A 15,365-nucleotide genomic window follows, 5' to 3' on the forward strand; every position below is an offset into this window, starting at 1 on the left:
TCTAGCTCAGCCTTCCCACAACGAAATCCTGGAGACCTCATTGCAACACATGCTCAAGCAGGTCGAGGGCTTGGGCTGGGATTCCAGCTGCTGCAGAGACTGGAGGCTGTTTTTAAATGGGAACCAGATACCAGATAGAGAATATGGAACTCTGTCCCTTGCTTATGTTTGGTCCAGGCTGCTCCCGTTGGCTCGGATTCTAGCGCAAACCAGTCACCTGCTTTAAGTGGTGGAGGATTTATGAGCAAGGAAATTAGATAGGTCATCTGACAGTACTGTCTCAGATGCTCGGATTTCCAATCTTTTCCACGACTGCTGTGGGAGACCTTAGCAGGGGTGGCTTAGATGCCTGAAACTCTTTTTATGGTGGGAAAAGGAGAGTGGGTACACGTAGGGACTGAGAGTCACTGGCTGGAACAGAGGAATGACTGAAGCATGTGGCATTTTTAACACAACCCACGTCTATGTGAATGTTCAAAACTATGAACTTAGGGCAGCCGCAAGGGAGTCAGCATGCCTCAGGATGATGAGAACAGAAAAACCACTTAGTGGGAAGGTGCAGAGGAGGTCGGGCTTCCAGCAACAAATGTCCCAGGTGGATTTTAGAGATCTGTTGCATACATGAAAAGTCAAACAACATGCATAATCTAAACTGTCTTGGGGCTGTGGAAAGTATGGGCAGAGTCTGATGTCCGTGGTAATTCTCCCCGAGGGAGAATAATTTACAAATCCTTAGTGTTACAGTGATAAATGTGAGCTAGCTTGCTATGTTTGGTTTGATAATGGGAATGATCTTCTCAACAGCCATAGTGAGATGCCCTAAAACCAGCATAGGTGTTCCTTGCCCTCCTCAGCCATACTCAGAGGGTGCTGGCTAAGAAGCCTGAGGATCAGGGCAGAAAAAACTGAAAAACACACATTGGGTACCCAGACAGTCATCTTCAGAAGTTCAGCACATATGGAAGCCCCCACATCCTTGGGCTCTGGAGTAGTCCAATAATGCCAGCAGATTTTTAACAGGTGCCGAGTCTATTTGTTTCGGAGTTGACTGAGATCTCCCCTAATCGTCTGTGTCTGTTCTCCTCCAGTGACAGAGATAGTAGGTTCTAAACAAAGGAGGATTGTGGGAATCGTGATCCAGATGTTCTTCACGCTTGGAATAATCCTCCTCCCTGGAATTGCCTACTTTACCCCCAGCTGGCAGGGCATCCAGCTGGCCATCTCACTGCCCAGCTTCCTCTTCCTTCTTTATTACTGGTAATGTGATTTTGGCCATCATTGCATTGATCCCATTGCACATGAACCAATGCCAAACCAGTGCAGAAATGAGTTCTGAAATGAAGATTTCCTAACTCTCCAGATTGCCTGTGGTTAGGGAATTAGTAGAGAATTTTGACAACATGTAGGGATTATTGGTTACTTGACTAAGAGTGGCCACTGCAAATAGTAAAATACCCCAATACAAAATTCCAGACTAGATGATTGCATTATGGTTTATCCCTTTGCAATACTTTCATGAGAATTAGGAGGTAACAAACTCGGTGTTTCACCATGAAGATTAAATATGATAAAAAAATCCATTAAGCAAATTAACATTCTCTGATGAATAAGAGGCTGAGAATGTCAGAGAAATAGATTGTCAAGATGTTCTAGATGTATGCACTTGACTCATACTGGGGCAAATGTAATTTATTCCCCTCATTGAATTTTAATGTATGGGTAAATTAGGCTCCATGAATAAGGGAAGACTTTGCCTTTTCCTAGATACATACTAAGCCCTAATCCTTTTCATATTTGTAACCACAAACATAATACTGTAGGGTTCTCTGAACTGTGGAGAAATGTTTCTAGGGGTTTTTTGAGGGGGGGTTCATAGCCAAGTTAGTATTTTTCCCATTCATTGTAAATTTGCAAAGAAAATTCATTTCTGAGAGCCTGTTTTCAATTCTGAGAACTGTCCTGACTTGTAAGCTGATTGCTGCAAGATCCTTTTGGCTAGAAAGACTCATGAGCTTTTGGATTTCCAGATTTCTGACCTAATTCAAACGTCTCCCCACTTACCAGGGTAGTTCCTGAATCTCCCCGCTGGCTGATCACCCGGAAGCAAGGGGAAAAAGCTTTGAAGATCCTGAGACACGTGGCCAAGAGCAATGGGAAATACCTCTCACCAAATTACTCGGAGGTAATGCTACTCATTACTAGTAATAAACTGTTAAACTGGGCGGAGTAATTCTTTATGACTTCTGTGCTTAATTCTCCTTCTTAAAGTTATGCATGCATATTATCATATATTATATGATATCATATGTAATATATTCAATATAAATTATAGCATCTAATATACTATATAATATACTATTATGCATAGCATATAATATTATTATATATAATATTATATAGTATGATATGATGTTATGTGTTATTAAACATCTGACTATCATTTTTAGTTACTCTGAGGAGCTTGAACCATTGTTCTTTACTGTAGAGGAATAGTGTCCCCTCAGTCACCTTGGTTATAAAAGTTATTGGGTTGTTTTCTTGACTTTTGAGTCTTTCTTGAATTGAGTTCTGCTATTCTTGTTATTCTTATTCCCCCTCGCTTCCACCCATGTAGGCTTGGGATCGAACTGGGAGTCTTGCACACGCCAAGCAAACGCTCTACCACTGAGTCGTATTTGTAGCCCGAGATATATTTTTTAAGGCAACCTTAGAAATGCTACTCATTCACACAAGATCTTGAGCAATATCAGTTTTAGACTTAGCATTTCCTTCCCTCTCTTTCCCCTCTTTCTTTCTTCCTTTCTCTCCTCTCCTTCTTTAGCAAACACCTTTTAGATGACTCTGTCCCTGTCCCCACCCCTACCCCCCCTCCCACTTTGGAACTAAAAGGAACAGAGAACAATCTTCTCGTGAACCAATCATGTACCACTAAGACATGCTTATTCTTGTCACTCTTTGAAGGAACATTAGAGATGGGGAAGAAGTCATTCACCCTTAAGTCAGCTTCCCTTTATCTCACTGTAGCTCCTCACAGCTGGGTTAAGGTTATGATTACATGTGTTTAGGGTTTTATAAGTGTGTATACATGTGTGTATGTGGATGCACATCCATGTGTGCGCATGTTGGTGTCAGAGGACACGCTGTAGATGTTGCTCTTGTGGCACTAGGCATCTTTCTTTTTGAGTCAGAATCTCTCATCATTGGCTTGGACATTTCCAAAGAGTTAGGCTGGCTGTCCAGAAAACTCCAGGAATCCACTCTCCTTTGCGTCCCCAAAGCTACAGTTACAGACCTGACATTTTTTTCGCCTGGGTTTTGGGGGTGAAACTCAGGTCTGAATGCTTGCAAAGCAAGAACTTGACTGACTCAGCCATCTCTCCAGCCCTCTGTGTTAATGGCCAAGCAAATATTTTGCCATCCACTTAGCAGCACGCTGAAGACACTGAGTACATGATCCCTGGGGTGTAATCTAGAACAAGGTTTGTGAGGACTGAGAAACCACAGCAGCCTGATGGGGGCCAATGAGATGAGATACTGGAGCCATCTAAGGGTGGACAGATGTGCTGCCCCCCACATAGTGCATCTGGTCAACACAGCGCTCAGTCTCAGTCTCACAGTGACGATCATTCTAGTAGGGGAGAGATTGGCATTCTATATGACTCTGCTTGTTAAAGATCCTGAACTTGGATGCAGTGGCTTCTGAGTCATCATGGCACTCGTTTAAAGCCGAATAGGCAAGGGGTTTCTATCCCAAACCAGACTTGATTGCCTAAGGAATGTATTGTGGCATCCCAGCTCCACTGTCAGCATTTTGCTACCAAAGCATTTACTCTTTCTGTGTTTTGGTCTATTGATAATTTTCATACCTATTTTTTCTTTATAATTCATTTTAATAAAAACAAAGGTTTATATGTATAGGTGATTTGCCTACAGACATGTCTGTGCACCACATGCATGAAATGCCCACAAAGGCCAGAAGAAGGCATTAGATCCTCTGGGATTGGAATTACAGATGGTTGTGAGCTGCCACATGGGTGCTGGAGATTGTATCTGAGTCCTTTGGAAGAGCAGCCAGTGCTCTTAACTGCTAAATCATCTCTCTAGCCCCTATGGGGCAGGGGATTAATAGAGAAAATTTCAAGCATATTAAAATAGGAAAAATAGGTTGATGAATCTCTGTCCATGTATCACATAGACCCTTTAATTGCTGGCGTGTGACCAAACTTGAGGCTTCTCTGCTCTACCTTGTCCTCTCCCTGGGATACTATCCTGGCTGCATCTTGTAGCATCTCTCGGATATGGAAGTGTAAATGTATTGACACAACTCTAGGATCACAGGTGCTGTCCTCGGGGCATGGATGAGTGGATAGTGATAGAGATACTCATTTGACTCAGACTCAAATAATCAGAGCTGCAATCCAACTGCTGGGAATGGGAGTTATGGGGAGAGCAAGTAGGGAGAGTGGGGGTATCCAAAATATGACTTCAATATCATTACTGTAAGAATAAATGATTAGACACAGTTACCTGTGGAGGCGCTTAGCATTGCCAGCTGCACACCCGGGAGGCATGCGTCCGGGCACACCTGTGAGGGATTGCCTAGATGAAGGCTAGCCTGGAGCATGTCTGTGAGGGACTGTCTTGATTACATCAATTAATGGAAGAAGACTGTTAATTTGGGCAGGACTATGTCCTGTGTGGGGATCCCCAATTGTGTCTAATGGAAAGAATAAATTGTGTGCTTGCCTGCATTGGTTCATCGAGTGCATTAATTCACCTGCACCTGACTGTGGATGTAATGTGACATGCTCTTTTTTTTTTTTTTTTTTTTTTTTGCTTCAGCTGCTGTGACCTCTCCGCCATGGTAGGCTGCAACCCTGAACTGAGAGTGAAATTAACCCTTTCCTCCCCTGAGCTGTCTTTTCCCTGGGGTATTTCATCACAGCAACGGGAAAAGAAGCTAAGATATCTATCTAGTATCAAACCGCAAAGTGGTATTATCTGTACCCTAATCATCATTGTGTATGATGGCTGTAGCTCTGTGCTGCCCTAGCAGCCTCCTGGTGTTTAGATATTGTGAAGACACATTTCTTTGAGTTCTCTATAAGTTTGTCTTCTGTTGCTTTACTAAGCAGCTCCGAGGATGAAGATTCTTAAGCAGTTTTTATTTAAGCAAGGTTGTCTGACCAGTAGCACGTGGGCTTCCTGTAGTCAAAGGAGAGCTATGAATGCCTCTAATGGAAGACTTCTAAACTTAAAATATTATGAGCTTTGTGTGTGATTTTTTTGTCACTTGTTTGCCCCACTCTCTGAAGATGATAACGTCCTGTCATGATGTCAGAAGGTTGAACATAGCTTATTGATTTCTAAGAACCCATTAACATGATCAACTGTCTTTGTAGTCTCTGTTAGTAGCTAGAACTAGAGTTTAGTTGAGTTCAGGCTTGATTTTTTTTTTGGCAAGCCTACTTCTTAAGTGGCTCAGTACATTTCCATTGGAGATATCTGCTTGCCTGCCTGTCTCTCTGGGAATGTTGGTGGGACTGGCAACCATTGTCTGGGTGGATTAGTTCATCAGGAGTTGCAGATGACTTATTTTCACTCCATCCTTATTGCTACATTTATTCCTGGGATATTTATATAGATACTAAGTTTTCTTACCAGCTTTTGGTTGCCCTTACATATAGAAGTCTAGGGATGGAAGGCTACATGCTTACCTCTTCCTTTCCCAAGGAGTGGATTGGTCCTCAACATCTTGTAATGGTGTCCAATGAGTTGCATCCTTTGGACAAACAAACTGCACATGTTTCAGAGCTTTGTGGCTATTTTTGGACATGTCTTATTGATGCTCACGTTACCCCATCTTGGGCAGATGAGGCTTCCTGTGTTGAATCCTCCATCCCTCCTGCCCTTTCTGGGCATTTTCTTGCTGTTTCATTTGGTGGCATTTTCAGGTTCACCTTCTAAGTTGCAGCCTTATCTGTGGAACCACCTGTTCTTTTTGGTTTTGAAACGTGTCTTCAAATTGATGCTATCAACATCCTTTCCTTTCCATGGGCCTGTATACAATGTGCATACATGTGTATGCGTGTGTTTGCAGTTGCGTATACATGTGCGTGGAAGCCAGAGCTTGATGTCAGAAGTCTTCCTCGGTTGTTTTCCATTTGATTTGCCAGTATCCCCTGTCTCCGCCCCCCACCCCCAAGCACTGTGCTTGTAGGTAGGATGTTGTGCTTGCTCAGTTTTTACATGGACGCCGGGGATCAGACTCCTGTCCTCACACTTGTGTGGCAAACGCTTTACCTGCTGAGCCATCTCCCGGGCCCCACAAACCTTTATACATCAACTGATTTACATCAACTCAGAGAATTAACATTCTCAGTGCAAAGCCCTGGGCTAAACTTAGAACACACCACAGATTCCAATCTGAAATGTTCCTCAAGTTTCATGATGCATAATAAGGTACAAAATGCCTCTTATGATAACCCAGAAATAATAAGCAGCAGCACAGGCTGCTGACCTCTGACACCAGAATCAAAGTTTTTGTGCCTTGATAAGCACGGTGGGCATCAATTACTCTTATGTCAGTCCCTTAAATAAGTGTTGCTGGTGTCAATGTTTGGACCTCCTTGAAACCTTGTGTTTGCGTAGTCACCTCAGATATCAACACTTACCCGCATCTCACTTTCATTAGTACACACTGCTGTTCCAGACAATGGATGTCACAGTGACGCTTCTGTTCAAGAGTGTCGTGTAGTTTGGCTGTATTCACATCCACGTAACTGCCTTCCCTTGTACCTCAGATGAATGGCACTCGTCTCCTGGCCCCACGCTCCTGGCTGGGCCTGGCTTTGTTGAAGAAACAGCCTGCAGCACACAAAAGCGCAGGTGCCCCTAACACAAAGTGACTAATGTCCACTGAGAACAGAACTGAAGCCCCGACAGGTGTGCGGTCTGTAGAAATGGGGGCGAATCAGCGGGCCGGGAGGATTTTTAGCAGTGAGCGGTGTGTATGAAGGATTCGCCCACACAGCTAGACCAGCCGTCCTCTGACTTTCAGCATTTGTATGTTATAATTGTTAAGATGTACTTAGAAATAGGGATGAAATCCTTAGTGCATCTACAGTCGTTACAGCAAGGGCATAGCTACGGCATGGTGGGTCTCCCAGGGTCTTCAGGGGCACCCACTGCCCTGCATGACCTCTAGATGAAAGACCTGGCCACCTCCTTTGCTTTGCTCATGAGGTTCTAGCATATTCCAGGAACTGAATTTTTCCTTTGGTATCAGTTTGCATTTGCTTCCCACCGTTTATAACATGCCATTTCTTGTCTGACACCTGGCTAGAGATGACTCAATTAACTTCCCACTCTTACATGATAGACACTCGGGAGTTGTGTGCAGGAGAACCGAATGCAGGTGAATGCTATGAACGGTCGCATTGAACACCAGCACTTACCTGAGGATAGGGCCAGGTGCCGCGTGCTTGGGGTGACAGAAGAAGCGGACAAGCACTTTTGATAACAGCAGGCTTAGTCTGTTGGTGAGTGATGGAGAGAGCTGGGTCTATTACGTTTTTTTTTCCCCTTATCGTCAAAAGGTGTTATCCATGGTAGATTAGTAGTATTCCAACTGCTTACACCCTCCCTGTTGGAGGAAAGTCACTTGTTGGTTCCTGGCCTCCCAGCTAGCTTAGACCGGAAATAACCACACAGAAACTGTATTAATTAAGTCACTGCTTGGCCCATTAGCTCTAGCTTCTTATTGGCTAACTCTTATATTGATTTAACCCATTTATATTAATCTGTATATTGCCACGTGGCTGTGGCTTACTGGGTAAAGTTCCCAACATTTGTCTCCTATGGCTTCATGGCTTCCCTCTGACTCTGCCCTCTTTCTCCCAGCATACAGCCTAGCTTTTCCCACCTAGTTCTGTTCTGCCCTTGCCATAGGCTCAAAGCAGTTCTTTATTCATTAACCATTAAAAGCAACACATAGACAGAGGACCTCCCACACCACCTCCCTGTAAAAACATACCTACCAGCTGCATCTGTTGCCACTCGACCCACAGTGATGCTGTGTCACCCACTCGCCTGGGCTACCCAACTCGCCTGGGCTCTGCTGGTTCAGGACAAAGCTCTACCAGGCACGAACTTCTGCTGGTCCCTTGCTCTCCCACCTACCACAAGGACAGTACATCCTGAATCAGTGTCATCCCTAGAGAGCCTCAGAATGAGCAGAGTCACACTTTGGGGTGAACTGCCTTGTGGGCTGTGGCCAGGAGTTCACTGTTTCCTTAGAAACCACCACGTACTCAATGTGTCTCTGCACTGCAGAGATGAGGGGTGGGTGTTGACTACACACAGTTCAAGTTCACTGTGGTGGATCACAACAGCACTGTTTCAGTTACCGGAGGAGGAGGGGTCAGCGCGCATCTGGCTCTCCAGAGGGCTTTTGATGGAGGTAGAGCAGCTCACTCCTTGGAAATGCTCTTCTCTTCTCCCTCATTTCTATATGATGAAAACCACTTCTGGTTCATTGATTCTGGGCGCACTGACGCAAGCCTTGACCTCGCTGTAGGTGGGGTGTTCTTCCTGCCCCCTGACTAGGCCTGGGCTGGGTGCTGTGATTTGACTTGTGGTGGATTGCCAGACACAGTGCAGCTGGGGCTTGAAAATGTTTGTGTGGCTGGGCCTTATCTCTGGACTTCATCCAAGGATAAGAGGAAAATATTCCTGGGCTCACCTGATGGTCCCAAAGGATCCTGAAAGAATTCAGAGTTGCCTCAGCAATGATTGCCCAAAACTAAACCAGAACTCTCCAGATCTACCCACACATGTGAGTTAAGCAAATGCTGATTGGTTTATACTTCGTCGACTGATGGGTGTGAGGCAGATTTATTTTCCAGGAGCTCACTGCTATGCTGAGAGAACAGCCATCACCACTGCCCTGAGCTGAGCTGGACCGCATAGGCAGTAACTGTGAGCAGGTTCGACTGGGGGATTTTGAATGCCTTTATCTTCATGATTTTCTCCCTTTTAAAATCCCGACCTCTCCCCAAATGGGAAAATTTCTCTGAGAATGTAGCAGGTTACAATTCTAGGTGACAAAGCCTCTGTCACCACAGGGCTGGAGGTCCACGCTCGTCAGTGATGTTTTCCTGCCGCTCTGACATGGTTATACTTTCTTTGTTCTCTCGCTGCTGGTAGCTAACCCACAGCTTATCAACACACATTCTCTCCTAGACACACTCCTGGGACATTCCCAGGGTAGAATGTTTAGATGTCATCAAGAATGGACATTTTTTGAGTTTCTTCATCCCAAAGGGATTTCTTTGGGCTCACGATTAATATCAAAGATCCCAACGGGAAAGATTAAAACCATCTCGGTTACTAGACAGACTTGCGACTCTTGAACTCTGTGCTCGCTCTTGTGTGTTAGTGACCTGCTGCATGGACAATAATGTTGCCGTGGGACAGGACCTTCCAGTTTGAGGATACTTGGGAAGTCCCTTTCTGCAGCAGCATGGATGTGTCTCCCAAGGGGCGATTTTAGTCTCCATAACCTTTGCTCTTTGCAGAGCAGAGCTATGTAGTGTTTCGGCCATCGGGACTGTGTGATATTTTAGTCCAGTTTCTGCACTGTTTTGTTTCAGGTTCATTTTACTTTTAATTTTGTGTCTGTGTAGAGAGACTGGAGATGTTGCATTCCTCTGAGATGGAGTTACAGCTGGTTGTGAGCTGCCTGACATGGGCGCTGGGAATCAAATTCAAGTCCTCTGGGAAAGTGGTGTGCACTCCAACTGCTGAGCCATAGAAATTGCTGGAGAGCCGCTGCGCCGGGCTTTTAATTGCTGTGTTTAGTTGTTGGCTCCGAGTTGAGATACAAGTGCTCTCCCAGGAATTGCTGAAGGGTCTCCAAGCCTGGCCCGTTTCAGTTCCAGGATGAGCTTGAAACAGTGAAGGAATTAGAAAGACACTCCCGGAAACCCACCCAGAGCTGACATTGCACCTCCTCACCTCACAGAGGGAGCATTCCATGGGGAATTCTCTCATCCCTGCCAGGCTGTCTGACGTTGACAGCTTTAGCATGCACACTGTCATGTTCATTTTCACTCAGATGTTCCTGGATGCATGAAAAATTTCAAGACACTTGATGCACAATGCAAAACAGGCCTTTTAGCCATGGTTTAGCGTAACATACTTCAGATTATGGAGAGTGGTCTGAGCCCTGTGAATGCCTTACAGGATTTTACAGTGTTTGCAGGAATTTCTTCAGTTCCCACGTTTTTAACTTTTTGAAACTAAGACAGTTGGCTGACTGAAAACGTTATGAAATAGCCATGAAGACCGATCAACTGTGAGGTCCAGAGCAAGACAGGATGCCCACGCTCCTTCCCCAAACTTGACAAGCAATAGCTTTTTTTTCACGCAAAGAAATTCTGCCCAACAGCTTCCAGAACAAAGGATGAGCTGAGAGTAGTCCAGAGCATCTTGTGGCTTTTATTGAATTGGAAATGCAAATGGTCCGGGCCTGAAGGAGCCAGCCGGACTTTCAGGGTGCATCACCGAGGAGCAGCAATGCGCACCAGCACACAGGGAGCAGGGCCTCTCTATAACTCAGACTTGGTTTCCATTTGGAAGTAACTGGAGCCTGACTTTGTCAGCTCTCAGCGACTTCTTCTTAATACAAGTTGAAGTGTGAAAAGTGCCCACAAGAGCTTGACAGAAAGCTCTCGGCACTGCCATTCACAGAGCTTTAGGTGTGTGACTGCAGGGCCACCACCCCAACATCAGAGGCTGTTTAGCTGAACCAAGACAAGTAATAAACTATGGGAAGGGTATGGTAAAGTGACCGCATGGCCCCACTTGCCCAGGATTTGGCTATTCTTGGAACTGGGTACAAAGAAGGTCTTAGTTGTGGAGTCACTCGCATACACATGTATGGTCCTTGTGTGTGCGTGTGTGCGTGTGTGCGTGCGTGTGTGTGTGTGTGTGTGTGCGTGTGTGTGTGTGTGCTCGTGCGTGTGCGTGTGTGTGCACGTGCGTGTGTGCGTGTGTGTGTGTGTGTGTGTGCGTGCGTGCGTGTGTGTGTGTGTGTGTGTCCATATGGAGGCCATGATACTCCTTTGGGTATCATGCCTCTGGCACTGGACCACCCATGTTTTTTTAATCCCCCCACTCCCACCTCCAGCAGCATCTCTTGTTGAGCAAACCTGCCCCAAGGATCCTCTTGTTTCCTTCTGCCTGGCCATGGGGTGACAAGCGTGTACCAGCATGCCTGGCTTTTTACATGGGTACTGGGGATGTCACTCAGATCCTCATGCTTGTGTGGTAAGCTCTTTACCTGAGCTACCTCCGCACCCCACATCTGCCCTTTCTAGACTCCTGTCGAATGCTGTCTTAGGTGTGTGATTGCAGCATGGTCACCCCCATGTCAGGAAAAGTGCAGTTGTGTTAGCCAAACCCAGGGCGAGACACCGTGACCCAGACACTCTTATGAAAAGAAGCATTTAATTGGGGGCTCACATACACTTCCAGCGGGTTAGCCCATCATCGTCCAGGCAGGAAACAAATAGGCCTGGTGCTGGGGCAGTAGCTGAGAGATTCTGATCCTGATCCACAGGCCATAGGCTGAAAGAGGAGAGACTGGGCCTGATGTGGGTTTTTGAAACCTCCAAGTCCTGTTCCAGCCTGTAAACCTGTGGGGGCCATTTTCGTTGAAAGCACCACAAATACTCCCTCTCTGGGAAGTTCTGGCCGTAGAGAACAGTTTCTACTCAGAAGAGCCAGGAAACGAAAATTTTTCCCTTCTCACTTCCTCTGCTCTCAGAGCCAGGCGAAGCTCACTGGCAGAGGAGTGGCTCACTGGCAGAGAAGTGGGTCGAGTTCCAAGCTCCACCTGGTGACAGCACACTTGATGGCCAATCATTGTCAGGTTATGTAATCTGCAAGTCAGGGGTCGCCCTTTGTTCCTCCTCAATAGCTGACCTTGGCTTTGTCCTTTAAGGGCTGGAGTCCCTTCTACTCCCCACACCTCTGTGTGTGCAGAAATGTCTCTTCCGGCTTCTGGTCCAACCCAGTCCCTCCTGGTTCAACCAACAAACTAAAATATAAAACAAGATGAATGAAGGCCACTGGGTTGCTTTATTCTGTTTGGTTTGGTTGCTCTTTTTTTTTTTCTCTGATAATTGCAAAAGTTCCTAATTCAATTCTTTTCATTCTGGATCTCTGCCTAATGGGACGGAGGGGTATGTTTGCCTTCCCTTTGAGTGTTCGTGCTCATACTGTGAGAAAGACAGTTGACTCTTTCAAGGGTCTTGTTCCCATGCCATTTGGCCAGCCCCTGTGTTTTCTGCAAAATCCATTTCTGCGATCCAAATCCCTGCGCTTCCTCCTGTGAGGAAGTGAGCGGCGGTGCCTCTCTGGGAACACGCTGTCCAGTGGGTGAGGGATGTGTACAGGCTCCACGGCACTGTACTGCCTCATCTCCGGTGGGCACTCCACAGTGGTTCACAGCCCCAAGCTTTAGTTACCATGACAACACTGCTTGCTTGCTCTCTGACACACCAGGATGAATGCCTTTCTTCGTGAACTCTTCCTTAGAGATGTGTCCGGGTGAGCAGGTGAAATCTGCTGTACTCTACAGAGCTAGAGGCAACATTGGTACACAAGGATAGTCTCTACTACGTAGACACCCCAGGAGGGACTTTTACTACACATCCCAGGAACAAGCACATCAAAACTAATCTCTTGGGGTCAACCAGGAGCTTGGCAAGCAAGGTGCCGGATGCTGGATTTTCCTGGGATAAAATCCTCTGTTCTCTGAGAACAATTGAGTTCAAAATTCCTGTGATCCGTGACTAAATGGTTTGACGACAGCATGTGGGTACCAACCATGGTCCTTCCTGCTCCTGACATCAGGACCTGGTTTGATACTTAGTTCAGAAGCAGGATCAAGTAATATGGACCACGGTGTGTGTTCCTCACTTGAATTCAGTGTTAGTGGAAGGAGGAAAATACAGCTTAACACCCATGTAGTAAGGGAGGCTGAGAGCTTTCCTTTTACCGTGATGAACTTGCCTCTTTCAAGGGTCTGAATAAAGAAAATCTTAAGAGAAGAAATCTCTAAATCCTTTGTCAGAAAAAAGAAGACAATGACTTAGGGCCTCTTGAGAAACTAGCCAGAAGGCTTTGTTGACTCCCCCATGGGAGTCTCCCTTTCTGAGGAATAGATGAAGGATGGGTTGGGAGGGGAAGTGGGGGAAACAGAAGGAAAGGATTAGGGGGAACTGTGGTTGGTATGTAAAGTGAATTTAAAAATTTAAAATAAAAAACAAACAAAAAAAGAAGGAAAAGAAAAGAAACTGGCCAGAACCAAGGACTTTTTTCCTATTTAGAGAAATTATTCACGTGATAGCAAGTTCTTGTCACCGTCCCCAGAGACAGCCTTGGAGAGGGGGCCAAGAGACCCTTGGGTGAGCGGTTGGAACAGTTTCGTTCACAGGCCTGTGTCCAAGCAGATGTAAATTCAGCCCCAGAGGCTCTAGAAGGTCACGTGACTTGGCCAGTGGGCCAGCTCTCTATTTGCTGTGGATATACTGCTTGGGTGCACAAGCCATTGGCCTTCGGGCCTTGTCTATATGATGCGTTGGAGTTTGACATAAATGTGTGTTTCTTCAGGTGAAGGGAAGTGCCATAATAGTAAATAATTACTTAGGAACAGGGTGTAATCATAGCATTTGTATATGTGCATGGTCTCGGTAACCATAAGTAGAACATAATCCCTGCCAACCTCTAACTGTTTTCACCTTAAGTCCTCATACTCAGGATTGAAATTGCTGACCTAGAAGCACACACAGGGCACATGTAAGCACACACAGGGCACCTTGACACACACACAGGGCACCTGGATGCACACACAGGGCACCTGGACGCACACACATGGCACCTGGATGCACACACAGGGCACCTGGATGCACACACAGGGCACCTGGATGCATACACAGGGCACCTAGAAGCACACACAGGGCACCTGGACATGTTTGTATCTTCCTTAACTGCTGAGCTTGTCCCAGGTGACTTCAAAGTTCAAGGTAGGACCTGTTCTTAGAAAAAAACTAAAGTCAAACCCCATGGAGTTGATTAACTTAGAATCCTTGATAGGTCCTAAGCATCCTTGATTAACTCTCACGTTGATTATGTTCTGATCCTTTACTGGCCTTAAGAACAAGTTCTCCATGCTAATCAGGTAACTAAATTCATAAATGCTTCATCAGCTCTCAAAGGAGAATCTTGGTTTCCCTTTCCTGCTTTTACTAAGGTCAACATGCCTCAAATGGCTTAGATCTTGAAGGAGGCTGGGTGTAGTAAGAGGAGCGGGCTGCATCCTGCTGCTCGGCTAGCTTAAACCCCAAAATAACCACACAGAAACTATATTCATTTAAACCACTGCCTGGCCATTAACTCTAGCCTCTTATTGGCTAACTCTCACATCTTGATTTAATCCATTTTTAATAATCTGTATTTTACCACGAGGTCGTGGCTTACTGGGAAAGATTCAGCATGTTTGACCTGGTGGCTAGTTCCATGGTGGCTCTCTGTCTGCCCTTCTTCCCAGCATCCAGTTCTGTCTACTCTGCCTACCTAATTCCTGCCCTATCAAAAGGCCAAGGCAGTTTCTTTATTCAACCAATGAAAGCAACACTAATACAGAAGGACCTCCTATACCAGCTGGGGACGACTTATTGAATGGATATTGTCATGATTATATTTGTCAGATAGAGTGAAGAAGAGACTAAACATTTATTCAAGTGTTTCCAGGGCATATGGAACCTCAAGTCTTAAGCGTGTCTCTGGGACCTGACCTAGACAGCTTATAAAAGCCAGTTTATATATTCACTCTGAAATTCAGAACAACCTACTCAATTGTCAGCGGGGTGAAATATACAACTACCTCACGCAGGATCACTTACAGTCTCCTGTCTTGGTATACTCCATGGTCTAAAGATAACTAACCTCTCGAGCTCAACAAGTCAGTTACTAATTGCTGTAGTGAAATCTTTTTCACATTAAAAACTGAGTCACAGGACATACTCTGATTATCACACATCTGAAAACTCTAGATGAACAGCGCTTCCCAGAGGCTTTCTCGGAAACACAGATGTATTGAAACACATGTAAAACTGGTTCAACCTCATGTTCAGCAGATAGGTGCAAGGCTCTGTATTGGATGCTATTGTTAATATAACCTGCATGATATTTGCTCTCCAGACTGTCTCCCCATATACATTCATTATCCTCGTATTTTCCCTAGTACTGTATTGTTGCATTTATTCATTTATCCTTTACCTTATCATCTTTGTGAT

At 45.4% G+C, this 15,365-nt stretch overlaps 1 protein-coding gene across 1 annotated transcript in view; it reads left to right on the forward strand.

Moving 5' to 3' along the window:
* Slc22a3 (solute carrier family 22 member 3) overlaps positions 1 to 15,365 on the forward strand; it is an 88,516-nt gene that overhangs the window by 48,266 nt on the left and 24,885 nt on the right. The window contains exons 4-5 of the mRNA XM_048420776.3: positions 1,089 to 1,257; positions 2,065 to 2,182. Of these exons, the coding sequence (XP_048276733.3) occupies positions 1,089 to 1,257; positions 2,065 to 2,182 (287 nt within the window). The remainder of the gene's footprint in view (positions 1 to 1,088; positions 1,258 to 2,064; positions 2,183 to 15,365) is intronic.

This window comes from Myodes glareolus, chromosome 1, assembly GCF_982192425.1.
Source record: "Myodes glareolus chromosome 1, mMyoGla1.1, whole genome shotgun sequence".
Lineage (NCBI taxonomy): Eukaryota > Metazoa > Chordata > Mammalia > Rodentia > Cricetidae > Myodes > Myodes glareolus.